The sequence below is a fragment of the Mugil cephalus genome, chromosome 6, assembly GCF_022458985.1.
Source record: "Mugil cephalus isolate CIBA_MC_2020 chromosome 6, CIBA_Mcephalus_1.1, whole genome shotgun sequence".
In the NCBI taxonomy this organism is placed as follows: Eukaryota; Metazoa; Chordata; class Actinopteri; order Mugiliformes; family Mugilidae; genus Mugil; species Mugil cephalus.
The window spans coordinates 21929542-21943361 of NC_061775.1; the positions used below are offsets into that span (position 1 = coordinate 21929542).

The 13820-nt window shown below is 43.4% G+C and overlaps 1 protein-coding gene across 2 annotated transcripts in view; it reads left to right on the forward strand.

Annotated features, from left to right (window-relative positions):
* Window positions 1–1431: 1431 nt before the first annotated feature.
* raver2 (ribonucleoprotein, PTB-binding 2) overlaps window positions 1432–13820 on the forward strand; it is an 86793-nt gene continuing 74404 nt past the window's right edge. For both annotated transcript variants that reach the window (XM_047587654.1, XM_047587655.1), the window contains exon 1: window positions 1432–1999. In XM_047587654.1, coding sequence (XP_047443610.1) covers window positions 1727–1999 — 273 coding nt within the window. In that variant the 5' untranslated portion in view covers window positions 1432–1726. The remainder of the gene's footprint in view (window positions 2000–13820) is intronic.

Below are 13820 nucleotides of genomic sequence, written 5' to 3' on the forward strand. Positions count from 1 at the left end.
TGGCCACTCATCCGAGTAGCTTCTTCAGTTCTGAGAGATTTATGGGAAGCTGAGGTTTTGAATAGGAAAACTCTGGATTATCATGACCTGGATGACTGAGAACCTTTACATAAAGGTCTGGTGTCATGTGTTTTGCAGCTCAAATGTATCCTCGCTGATCACTATAATTCACCGTGGTACAGAATCTGTTGCCAGCGTTTGATTTGCAGGAAAAAATACTGTACAGTAAATCTGTGACTTGCATTTTTAGTCTTCAGCAAAAACAACGTTCATCCTGCAACGCTCGGCCTCTGCACCCTGGCCCAAACTGACTAAGCTCTACTAAAGCGATCGTACAGAAAGAAAAAAAAACTGTCTACATACAGTCACTGCATTTCAGTTACACTGGTTCAGGCGCTTGGCAATGCAAGATCATTTTCACCCACTGACAACTGTGATTGTCTGGACTTCAATCTGCCAAGAAACGCTCCACACAGATGGCGAGAGAGAGAGAACATGGAGGTTGATTTCCCCGTCTCTTACAGGCCTCGGCATAATCGCGCTCTAAATATTTCCTAAGTGGGTTGATGTGTGCTTGTTGACATGTTTGCGTGCGTGCATGAGTGCGAATGCATCCTGTGAGTGTGAGCATGCAGTGTGTGTGTGTCTGTCAGCGACTCACGCTGCCTGCGGAAGCTACGCGGGCATTGTGAGGGCTCGGCAGGGAGCTCTGCTCCCCTTGTGTTTGCCAGGAGCAGCTTTCCACCCACGGTGGGCAGGAAGGCAGGCAGGCAGGCAGGCTTGGTTGTTACGTTGGCATTCACTGGATGAGTTGGGTAGAGAGACGGGAAGGCGCACAGCCATTCATGGTCACATTATGCACACGGGGAACAGGAAAGCTCTGGCGGTTTAGAGATATTCTCCACTGAATGCTTTCCCGTCTTACTCTTTTACAAAAGAAGAAATGTTTTAATTAGGTTGCAGAACAAAAAAAAAATGAGAACTGTCTCTTTACTGTCACCAGTGCAAGGTTTTGCATATATTACTATTTTAGGTTTGTCTTAAAATGCACTGCAGCTTGAGTAAAGGGCAAACGTTGTGAAGATTCAACACGTGGTTGATTATGTATTCACTTCTTGTTGTTTCAGCTTCACACAAATGATGAGGCTCGTCGTTTAATTTAAGGGATTGATGTGCGCCACAACGGTGACGCCGCAGCAAAAATCAAGCAACCTCCAACTGGTGCTGATCACAGGATGTTTGCGGACTTGTTTTAACGAGCTCCTATACGTTCAGCAGACGGTTGGGGTCGCCAGGAGTCCGATGTGCAGCCCGGCATGATAAACAAGTTCAATAAGAATAACAACTCCATGCTTAATATCAAGCACAATGGAATAAAATAATGGGTTGAGGTTTCCCTTGAAGGAAATGCAAAAAAAAAAAAAAAAAAAAAAAAAAAAAGTGACCACAAAAACAATAGCTTGCACAAGTTTAAAGATTAGATCTGATGCGGTTGTTTGGGTTTATTATAGATGAGTAAATGAACATATGCTTTCTCATGTCAGAAACATATTTAAGAATACTTCACCTGAGGCTCTCAAAGTATTTTTGCAATCAGTCCGATCTGTCTTTACAGTAGCTACTCCCTCTCTCCGTCTCTCTCTCTCTCTTTCACCAACACACCTCCCACCTGCTCTGTCTCTCCCCCTCGCTCGCTTTCCTCGCACTTTTCCCTCAGCTACCCAAGATGGCGGCAGCCTCATCCATTCAGCCGCCGAGCGTTCACTCTTCTCTCGCCCGGGATAGCGCACTTTCCCCGGAGATGGACAGCCCCGAGAGCCGACAGCCGGAGGATGAGGAGACGGCGGCAGCGCAGCCCTCCGAGTCCGGGATTTGCCTCCGCGACCTGCCGGACCTGGAGCCGGACGAGATCGAGAGGAGGCTCGCCAAAACTCGCCAGGAGCTGAGCAACAGGAGGAAAATCCTCATTAAGAACCTGCCGTCGGACACCACCAACCAGGTACGTGCCACTTGTACTCTGGGGAAACTGAAGCGAAAGTGGCGCGGGGATGTTTTGGTGTCAGTTTTTACGCACGACGAGACTTGGTGCAAACTAAACTACTCAACTTCACAGACGTGCACCGACTGTCGCACTTTCCAGCACGTCTAAGCGAGTCAGTGACTGCTCTCTAGGGATGATATTGAACGTCAGTTTAGCCTGAATCCACTGACAGATCCCATCTGAAAGGAGCTTATAGTTCTCAAATGTGCCGTTTCATTCGCCCCTGGGGCTAGCCCTACATATACAAATCACTCTGAGCGTAATTTTGCATGTCACGTTTTCTGTTATTGTGTAGAGAAAAAAAAACGGGTTGACTTTTATTCCCATCATCAGAGTCAGAAAATGTTTAGTTTGGCCACTAAATGTAGTTGGGCTCTTATTTATCTAATCAGAGCCTGAAGCAGAACAGCGTTGAGGTTTATGTGAATGAACAGACTGAAAGTTTCAAGTCTGTTGCTTTAATATGAGCAAGAAGGGATACTTCAGACGCTTTCCTGCTTTTTGCTTTATGCCACTTTTGCACGAATGTTCATCAGAATCAAGAAACTTTATTAATCCTCAAATACAAATAGAATAAAAAATAAGATGTAAGATGCATAAAGACTGTTGAGGGTGACCAGCACTCAGCGGGAGGAGTTAGTTTGAAGAAAGTTTGACGACCGCGGGCAGGAATGACCTTCTGTGGCGTTCTGTGGTACATTTGGGTAGGATGAGTCTCTTACTGAAGGTGCACCTTAGACTGGCCAGTGTGGTGTGGAGTGGGTAGGAGGACTTGTCCAGGATGGTCCAGCTTTGTTTTAATTCTCATACAGCAACACTGTATCTATTATCGGTTTTTAAATTTGTAAAGTTCTCATCCATTCTATTTAAATGCTTTGAACAATGTCAGTAAGTGCAGACAGACATGGAAGGTGGAACCTATGATTTCCGTCTTGGCATGTTACCCCTGTCAGATTCCTTTACTGAAAGCAAAAGCAGATCCCATGCGAGCACTTTGCATGGTTCTTGTCAAAGACCACAGCGTGACTCCACTGTTTACAACATCGCAACCTTTCTGATTTCTCCTAAGAGTCATTCATCACTTGTGTCAGCATGCAAGCCTCTAGGAAGGCGCTGATGGCGTATACCTTCTGGGTTGTAGCACTAAACGTTGTTAGAGAGGCTCCCTGCCAAGGAGAGCCAGCACTCTGCCTGGTGTTTGTGCGAGGAGAGACGGAGGGAGTGTGAAAGAGTGCGACTGCACGGTGTGGTGTGTGCGCGTGTGTGTGTGTGTGTGTGAGGGGGGAGAAACGGAGGGAAGCGAGGGAGGAAAAGTCACTCGGATCAGGTGAAGCAACAGAAGTGGAATTTCTCTCTGTGTTTTCCGTGTTATTCATGTGTCGGGCTGAGTGAGCCTGAGCAGGGCAGCGCGAGGGCTGCATATATCCATCCGTTTAAAGGAGTAGCGCTGAGTGTTTGACATAAGGCGGCGCGTCCGCTGATAGTGATACTGTTGAGATGACATGATCTCAGGCTACAGAGCGTATGTCCAGGAAAGTCTGAGCAATCCAGCAGCTTGACAGACAGATGCGGACTTTTATTGTGTTTATTGCTAATGGGTCCCCATTAGCTGCTGCACATCAACAGCTAATCTTCCTGGGGTCCACACATAAAAGATAAAAACAGTAAAAACAGAAATAAAATGAGTTCACATTCTTTCATTCAGCTAAACTAAATGTAAATGGATTAATACTTCTAAATGACAATAATCAATAATCAGCAACTATTATCACCAACACCGGCAGTCATTATTAACGATCACCATCATTACAATAATAACAATAAAATACCAACACATATATGTATGTGTATATGTATGTGTGTGCACTTGTGTGCGTGTATGTGTCCAATCTATACCTCACTTCCTTTTTTGTTTAGCTTCAGGCAGTTGATAGCAGCCTCTTGTGGCACGTCTTGTTTGATATGCACGAATAACAGAGCTTAAAGTTAACTGATTATACAGACAAGTAGGATGTTTTAGTAATCTAATATTTCTTTAAAAACAAAAGGCTAGGAGTGATTCTTTCAGCCTCTCTGTGACTTTTGTCCAGGAGAGCTGGAAAAAATGCGATCTTTGACCTTTTCAACTACACCAGATCATTTGAAAATATTAGCAGTGTTCAGAGCAGAATATCACTTTTCATGAGTTTTAGTGTAAAACTGGTACACAGATACTCGCAAAACATCCTGGTGTCAGCTTCTCAAATGTGGATTTGTGTCGCCTTTCGTTTATGTGTGATTTTCTTATTAAATAATCTTGTTTTTTGGAGAAAATTTACGTCTACCGGTATTAATGCTCTCACATCCTGATGTTTCGGTGACGTATGAAGGTTAAAACCTACAGCCGTCCCTGCTAAGTGCTGTACACTAATCCAGTGATCTTTACAGTGCTGGTGTTGACATTACGGTATCGGCCATAACTGTAAAAATGTATAGCAAAGGAAAATCCTTGTCACTGTCTTATATAACCCGTCTGATGGAGTCAGCAATACACCGCCGGCTCCATCTCCCATTCCACTCATACCCGCTGGCCCATTAGTGAACACTCTATCGCGGACTGGATGTGTGTGTGCGCGTGTGTGTGTGTGGTGCACTATGTCAGATATATGGCCCCGCTGACAGTCCTCGTCTCGAGGGGAAAAGTGGGGGATGGTGGAAGAACAGCACAATGGGAGGAAAGAGAAAGAAGCCAAAAGTGTCGGGTGAGAGAATAGTGAAATGGAAACAATGAAATAGAGAGATGTTGGTTTAACAGAGATGAAAATGGGGATGTTGGTTTTAATTGACCTTAATCAGTATTTTGAAAATAAGCAAAAGTTATCACCATCATCTAGAGCTCCCATCAGTTTTTACCGTGAGTTTCTGTCCATTGTTGCTAACACATTTACCGTCATCATTCACTCTCAGTGCTTTCATGTCAGATTTAGCCACAGCATCCACCTGTTTTTTTTTTTTTTTTTTTTTAGAAACGAAAACAAATAAATAAAAAAATTCAGCTTTACACTAGCTGCTCAGCACCAATTAGCACAGACACAGCAGCTACCTGGTGAACACTGTGTATGTGTGGAGCCAGGTATCTCCCGCAGGTGTTGGCTCTGTCTTTGATCACTCACAGTTTTGCTAAATAACTGCTGGATGTGTACTAATGCAACACGCTTGCATATCAACTTAAGCATCACGATGTGTTAGTGTTGGGTTCGCAGCTAATTTCCACAGCTCAAAAGTGCAGGTTCAAATTCATATATCTCAATAGCTCTAATAATATGTGGCTATTTATTATTGTTTGTTGGCATCTCCACTGAGATCCTTTTGAATATATAAATCTAAGTAGGTAGTAAATAATCTGAAACCCCAACAGTCAGCTGAGATCTGTTCTTCAGATCCTCAAAAACGTTTCAAGTTGAGCAGCTCTGCTCGAACCACGGGGGGTCACTTGTCTCCACATACTGGAGACCCCCGATTTCCCGGTTTAAGTGTAAATTATTGATGCCATATGCACAGTTCATTCAGGCTTGCAAAGTAATCTTCTACTTTTAAAGATAATCACGGGTGGAGTACAGATACCAGCTTTATCACATCAACCTGGCAAGTTCTGGCTTCCCGGCTTGGTATTTTCAGTAGGAATGATATGGACGATACTGCTTCTTGCGTGCAAAGATTACAGAGAGACGAAATGCTGGACGATAGATTAGTTAGTATTGGACTTGAATGTTCAATGAGGGACCCGGACCGTAGACATCCCCCATCGTTCAGACCACTTGTTGGCTACGATATCCTGTATGTCCGATAGCCAGGCCTTCTGCTTTTGAGCTCCTTCAGATGTCTGGGTGTTTTCCAAGCTTGATTCAGGTAGTGCACCACCACCATTTCGTTTGCATCAGAGAGGGTGGTGAGTGGAAGACTGCATTCAACACTCCTCCACGATGCAGCGGCAGCTCCATCTGTAGACATCGCCCACTGTTCAGAGCACTTGTTGGATGCATGACACTGTTCGCCCGATGGCTTTGTATTGATTTCAGTGTGATCCACAGAACAAGTCCAGTCAGCCAGTATCATGCCAGCGTCAGCCTTCTTCCCAGAAATCTTTCCTACTGACATAATGCAAGTCATGAAAGACAATGAAGTCGCAACGATAATTTATAACTCTATAAAAAACATCCCTCTAATGTGGCTCAGTGATTAAATAAATCCGATTTTAATATATCACACGAACATTGTGTGACTTTGAACCATGTATCAGTTGGGATGATTTTCGACTCCCAAGTATTGAGGAAGAATTTTGTCTGTATCCTAACTGTGCAACCAGGCCTCCACTGGAATAAAAAGCACGTTTCATTAAATCCAAGCAGCCAGTGTGAAAACATACTCGCAGAGACACAGCGGGGTAAAATAAACGTCGTGTTTTTTGTGTGTGTGTGTGTGTGTGTGTGTGTGTGCACATGGAGGAGGTTAACATCCAAGGTCTTCTGCCAAATTCTTGGATTAATGAGTTTCTCAGAAACACACAGAATGTACACAACATGCACGCGCCCATGTTTATATATTTTTCTTCAGAGCACCGAGATCCGTGTCTGTGCGCAGTTGTGTTTGCATATGTACAGGTAAACACAAATACATGTAAATGTGACCAAGCAGCGTGCGCCGGAGCCGCTCTCTTTCCGCCCACGCCCTCCTCTCACTTTCCATGCTGTGATGCGTGTGTGTCAGCAGCAGATGTTCATGAAATTTGCCACTCCTGACAGTGGGCAGTCTTTGTCACCTTCTTCACCTATGAGCCCGCACAGACACACACAGACACACACACACGCATTATTGTCGTTTACCGTGGCATTAGTCGCTACGAAGTTTCGCAGATGTTTGCGTCACATTTATTTCAAGGTGCACCTGTTAAGCTGAGACCACAGCCAGGAAAGACCAACGCGATGCACTTTATTTATCCATTTATTTTATGGCAGCGGCTCAGATGCGAAGGTGACCCTATGTAGGTGAGGTAATGAACTTGGCTGGAGGTGGACGGCGACCTCTGATGCCGAGCCAGGTTAAAGATGATGATGAGCAGGACAAAGGGCGGGTGTTGTAAAGTGGAGCAGGATGATTCAATTCAAATCAGCGTCAAATGTGTAGATTTACAACATATCTCCACTGAAATTCCAAACGAGCATTTTTTTTATTTATTAAATAGTTTCAGAGTAAATGGAGGTGGTGGGGACTGTGCTGACTGGATAAAAGGTTTGGAAGTAACCTAGGAAGAAATAAATCGACTGGATAAGTACAGGAAGAACGGAGAGCAGGCTAATTGGATAAAAGGCTAAAGGGAAATAATGAGTGTGTGTGAGGGGTACTGAAGCGGGGTGGCTTCCTTGGTTTGAACCGCAGCGACATTCAAAAGCTCTGTGGCAAAAAGTCTGTGCAGTTGCTCATCATTTCACTCTTGGCACGGCAAGAGTTGCATGCCTGCAGTACTCTCCTGCTGTCATTGCTGAGTGTGTTTGTCATTGCGAGAATTAGCAGGTGGAGGGACGGTTGCCAGCGCTCGAGATTCTTCTCCTAAACTTGTGGACTCTTGACACAGCAGCACAGAGACTCATGGCTGAAAGTAATGCTGCTCACACAGTACATAAGAAGAAGAATCAAATGAGGTTTTTGTAATGTCTGATGCACGGTTTAATTTATACTGGAGATCGGTCTATGTCATGTGTCTCATTATTTGTCTATTGCATCTGTTATTTCTAAGTGATTCACTGTCTCCATCCATCATAAATCGTGTATGTGCATAGTTTGCTGTGGAAACAACAGAGGGGCCATTAACTATATAGCTATGCTGGTGAATTGCTGCTTTGAATTATCATGTTCCGCTAGATTGCTTCATCTACTTGTACAGAACCTCCATCCAAATGGCTGGCAGACAATTTATTTTGGCGTCTATCCACAGGATGTTAGTTCTCCATGTTGTCTCTCCCTGCTCGCATCGTCATGCATTCTGCTCCGCATTTGCACCACTCTCATAGACATTGTGAAACTCGGAGCTCCCGTTTGAGCTGCCACAGTGTCTGGACCATAGACTGTAAAAAAAAAAAAAACAATGGCCGCCATGACAGCTTCTCAAAAGTGAAGCCAAAGCATGTAGCCAGAGTACACATAGAATTATTATTATTTTTTTTCCCAAGGATGTTTTCTGTCATTTTGGATACTTAATATAATGCTGAGGTGTGTTCAAATGTCCAAGTTTTGTTTCAGCAACTCTCTCGAAACAGGATATGACACTGTGATGACTAGCAGTTGCCATGACAACCGCTCAGTCAAGTGGTCCCTCGCAGTATAGAGGGTATGCATGTGATGCCACAGCATGCGGAGGTCTCCGTGGTTACAGCCACTGAGCGGCGAAATGTGAGCATGGAGATTCGCAACATTAGTTTGAATCATAGGCTTTAATAGCGTCTGCATTGTAAAATTAATGTAAAAAAAAAAAAGCGTGAAGAGCTGCTGTGCAATTGACTGTACTGACAGATATCAAAAGACGTTGGAGATATCTATAAAAACATATCTCCGACATGGAACACAGAAGTAAATCTATTGCTGCATTACGAAGAAACAACAGGAATCTAGGCACCAAAACCTGGTGTTGTGGTTCACATTCTGTGTCAGGTAGCATTAATTTATCCTGTATTTTTTTTAATGAAGTCATATGCTAAGCTACTTCTAAAATTTGGCTTTGGAGGGCTGTCAGATAAGTTTGGCAATGTTGGGGTAGTTGCGGCCGACAGTAACAATTTCAGTTGCAACAATAAAACAATAAGCAGAATATTTGTGATCACTCCCTGTCATTCTTTCAATGTCCACTCGGACGCTACAGTATTGTATGGGGAACGCATTGTGCATGTTTTATACAGTCTATGCTCTGGACGTGTTTTTGCTGCTCCTATTGGATATTTCTAAAAATCATATCTGGGCCGGTCAGTGAACCTCATACAAGAAGAAGACACAATCCAGTCTCTTCTTTAATCAGATAGATTACATTAGAATAAGAGTATACCGTACCAATTTCCACTTCTGATAGGAATAGAAACGTGGCAACTAAGGGTGGCGGGAGAAAAGCGCACAATGCTCAGTCTAATTGATTTCAGTTTCTTCTGTGAGGTGCTGATGGCAGAGTTGGAATTAACAGCATGAACTCATCCATTATCCCTTGTGTCAGTGGTTTATTTTCATGAATCACTTTTAGAAGTTTTATTCTACCCAGGGGGAAGAAAGGGATCTTTCCATCTGTCTGGAATATAAAGGCAGAAAGGAAGAGACAGAAATGTCACTACTTTTGAAATATAATACTTTTTTGCAAAAATGCCTTGATTCAATTGGCCTACCTGAAATGATTACTCTATATCCACAATGTAATAATACATTTTCTTTTTTTTTTTTTTGGATTTTTTCAAGTTTGATGTATTGAGTTAAAAGAACAGGAAGTGAAAGGCTGCCAAAAATAATTTACTCCCTGGTCATTTGTGTGTATGTGTATGAAACGCATTGCTTGAGCTGGTGTTCTGGATCTGGTGTTCACTTGGTTCCGAGTCACTTTAACCATCGGACGGCGGACGTGAGGCGCCCTGTGGACGTGCACTTAGCTTCTAACTGCGGCTACTACGCTGTAATTGCACCGTTTGGTTATGTGTCCTTCAAATGGAAACGAAACTCGCAAGAGAGCATGGTTGAGTCCTCGGTTTGGTCAGCATCAAGTATTTTAATGATGACTTATGAAATTGGAGCGCTAGCTATTTGGGCATCGACGGAATTTAAGTCACAGCGGACATTCCTGCGTGTATATCGGTTACAGGTAAAATCTGCTTATTTAGATATAGCGTTTCAATTAAAAAACACCTTTTCACCTTACAGATAAGCTAAATGAAGATGACATATTTCGCTTCTACTTTATATTGTCTATGTAATGTCATTCTTCGATGATGATGATGAAGCTTCGATGATGATGCATAAATGTGTGTAATGCCATTACTGAAGACTTCCCACGTCCAACCTGTTGATGTAGAGACAGCTTCTAGTGGCGCCTCAGCGTACGAGCACAAATGACTACAAGAGGCCATTTAGCTTTTATGCATAAGAGCTTTTGCTTTTTGAGCCGCTGTGATGATGCATCATGCTCGTGCAGACGCTGTCCTCTCAGAGTTAAGTGTTGTGCTTTGTCGGAATTCAAAGCTAGACCACGGGCAAAGTGCTGTAAAGATTTCAACAGCGTTCAGCAAAATAACAAATATAGCCTGTTCTCAGTTTACCTCAATTATCGCAGTGCAGAATGCTGCAAACCCCACACACCAGAGACTGCGGGACCCAGGTTTTTCACCCAGCGACTGCAGGACCCGTTGGAGGGGGAGTGATTGTTGACTCGGTGGGAAAAATAACTTCCAATCTGAGCCCCGTCGCTGCAGGGCCAGAGCCAAGCAGAGACGGGTGGGTGTGAAAAGGGGAGGGAGGGAGACAGGGTCACACTGGCTGGCAGCAGAGTCCGTCCTGTCTCAGGGCAAGCCACCTGCTTCCTTCAGCCCACTGGTTTTGACCTCGCCGAGATCAAAGCAGCCGGCTTTCCTCAAAAAGTAAAAAAAAAAAAAAGTGAAACGAAGAAATGGGCAAACGCAAACAACAGGCAGTGTTTTACGAGGCCCCGGCGGAGGGTCTTCACAGGAGGAAAGCCACAAGTAGAACCTCCGACTCCAGATCTAAACCAGTGCATTTTCCAAACAACACATTCACACTTTGAAGGTAATTTCACTTCTCTTCTATTGAGGAGTTATCGGTGTGTGAAGAATCTATTTTGAGGCTTGTTTTCTTTGTTCGAGTCACCGTGACCTTGTGTCTCCCATCCTTGCGTGCGCAATTATCAAGAACACTTCAACAGATCTTTTCAATTGGGATTCAAGGACAAACTGATAAGAATTAGTTTTTCAGAGGCCAGGGTCACCATGGTCCTTACATGTTATTGGCCTCAACCCAACAGGTCAGAGGTCAACTTTACTGTGACATGCTCAAAAACACTTTAATTCCTTTAAAGCACTCACTGTACATTGATGAGCCACAACATTATGACCACTTACAGGAGAAGTAAATGACATTGAGCATCTTGGGACGATCCAATGTTCTGCTGAGAAACGTTTGGACCTGGCATCAGTGTTGATGTTACCTAGACATATACCATCCACCTAACTCAGACCAGGCACCCGCACCCCATAGCAATGACACTCCTAGATGGCAGCGACCTGATACAGGCAAAAAAACACAACTCAAAACACATGAACAAGGTGTTGACCTGGCCTCCAAATTCACTAGATCCTATACTAATCAAGTATCTGTGGGATGATCCACCAAGGCCCTTCCCCTCAACCGAAAATTTTGTTGCCAGACACCACAGGTCACCCTCAGAAGGCCCCATGTCGATTCTCTGATGAGTCAGAACTGTTTTGGATGCACAAGGGAGACCTACACAATATTAGGAAGGTGCTCATAATGTTACACCTGATTGGTGTATATGGTATTATACGCATTTAGTCAGATGCGAAAGTAAACTAAACCTTAACTGGTTGTTTGAGGCATACAACCACAATGCAGTAATATTTTTTTCCCCCTATAAATTTACTCACCAGTTCAATTTGAATTCAGTTTCATTTATATAGCGTCAATAACAATGCAAATTGTCTCAAGACGCTTTAGAAAATCTGGTCTGGAATCCACCCTGAAAACCCCCAGAGCAATAGGAAGAAACCTTGAGCAGAACCCAGGTCATATGGAGGGACTCATCTGCCTGAGGGCACCCGGGAAAAGGGGAGGGGAGGAGAGGACAGGGACACACAGCAGTTAATGTGCTACACAGTAGTAGCACAGTGTGTGAGTAGTAATACAGAAGAAATTAAAAATAGCAATGAGAGGTGCTATGTAACTACTAACTGACAAATTTCAGACTTCTTGGTTCAGGCCTGAACTAATTTCAAGTGCTACCCCAATAATGCTTCTTGAAAGAAGCCAGATTATTTCAGGTTTAGTTGAAGTCATAATACAAGTAAACTGGAAACACATAAGCCGAGTTGGTTCTCAGCTATTTGTACACATTGATGCGCTGTCAGGTGGTAAATTTCAGCAGGTCTGCCTGTTTGTGTGTTTATGTCGTGAACTGCCACAGTAACAGTTTAGCAGCCAGTGCGTAGTGCACTTCTTGAATCATGTTGCCTGTGACCGCTGAAGTTGATTACGGGTTTGAATCCCTGCTCCTGCTGCGCTGCTTTACTGCATCATCTGGAAGCATCCGAGGAGGGGGCGAGTACAATAAAAAAAAAAAAAACATTAAAAGAAAGAAAAAGGAGGATGAAATGGGAGATGTATGCAAAGGATAGTATTTGGTGTGAAATTTGCATTGTATCTCCAGGGTTGCAGCTTGAAGCCTGCTCAGCAAAGAATAAGAGGAGCAGCAGGAGGAAGCTTTTAGATTCAGATGAGAAATAAGTTTAAGGGAAAGGACAACAAGGCTGAAGAAAAGTCTGGATGCCTAGAAAAAAAAAAAAGAACGGAATAGGAGAGGATTTGCAACAAACTCATTTAGCCAAGGAATTTTACTGCTGTGCATGCAGAGCGAGGATGTCGAACTAGCGCAGATTACATGGTGCAAAAACTCTAAGAATATGCTGGAGAGAGAACGTGAAGGCTAAAAAGAAAAAAGAGATGTCTGCACTCGTGTTTTTATGCTTGCCTGCCCGCAATATGCGAGTGTGCACGTTTTCTAAGAAGCTCTCCTGGCAGCCATTTGATGGGCCAGTGATCCGTGCTGTGCATGGTTTGAGCCACCTGTCACACAGACACAGAGCCTGGCTCCTACCAAATATGGAAAACAATGTTTTTCACATCTATTAGGGACGCATTGTTATAATTTCCAGTGAGCACATAACAAACTGCTTGTAGGTGTTGGAACTGAAAGCAGCTGGCGGAGATGTCTCATTCATTTTTTATTTTATTTTATTTTTACAATTTTACAGTTTCTCTTTCATATCACATTTACAGTTATACCAGAGGTGGTAAGTAATGTTTCAGTACAAGTCAAGAGACTTTAATGAGACTTAAAGTTGTAGCTGTAGCCATAATTTCCATCTTGCCACTGTATAATGCAATATTATACTCTATATTATACTATTCTTTTGTTACGTTGTACACCCATCAGCCACAACATTATGACCGCTTAAAGTAGAAGTGAATGACATTAACCATCTTGTGACAATCCCCCCGCCCAACCCACAGAAACCCCCATAACCATATCCTGTTGCCAGACACCACACAAAATGAAACCTTTACAAAATTTGAATGCCTAATAAATGTAAAAGTTTGAGCCTTTAATAGAAATAATTTGTAGTTTTTAATTTTTTCTCTATTAAAATCCTGAAAAGAAGTTATAACCAATCTTTGATAGCCACCATAATGGCAGCTTCCATTATAGAAACATAGTTTAGGGCTTCATAAACGGTTAATAAATGTACAGTCCCACTAAAATCACGTGTATGAATTCACTGCTACAAGTAATAATGTGATTAATAACGATGCAGCTAGTAGCCTCACCATAGTGTAGTGGTGCTGTGGAGTGGGAACAGCTCTCTTTTTGCCGGCCGACCTGGGCTTCATCCCCCTCCTCTCCGCAGCATATATCACTCTATCAGTAGGTCAAGGACGCAGTTACTGTCGGTAAGGAGGCCATGCAGAG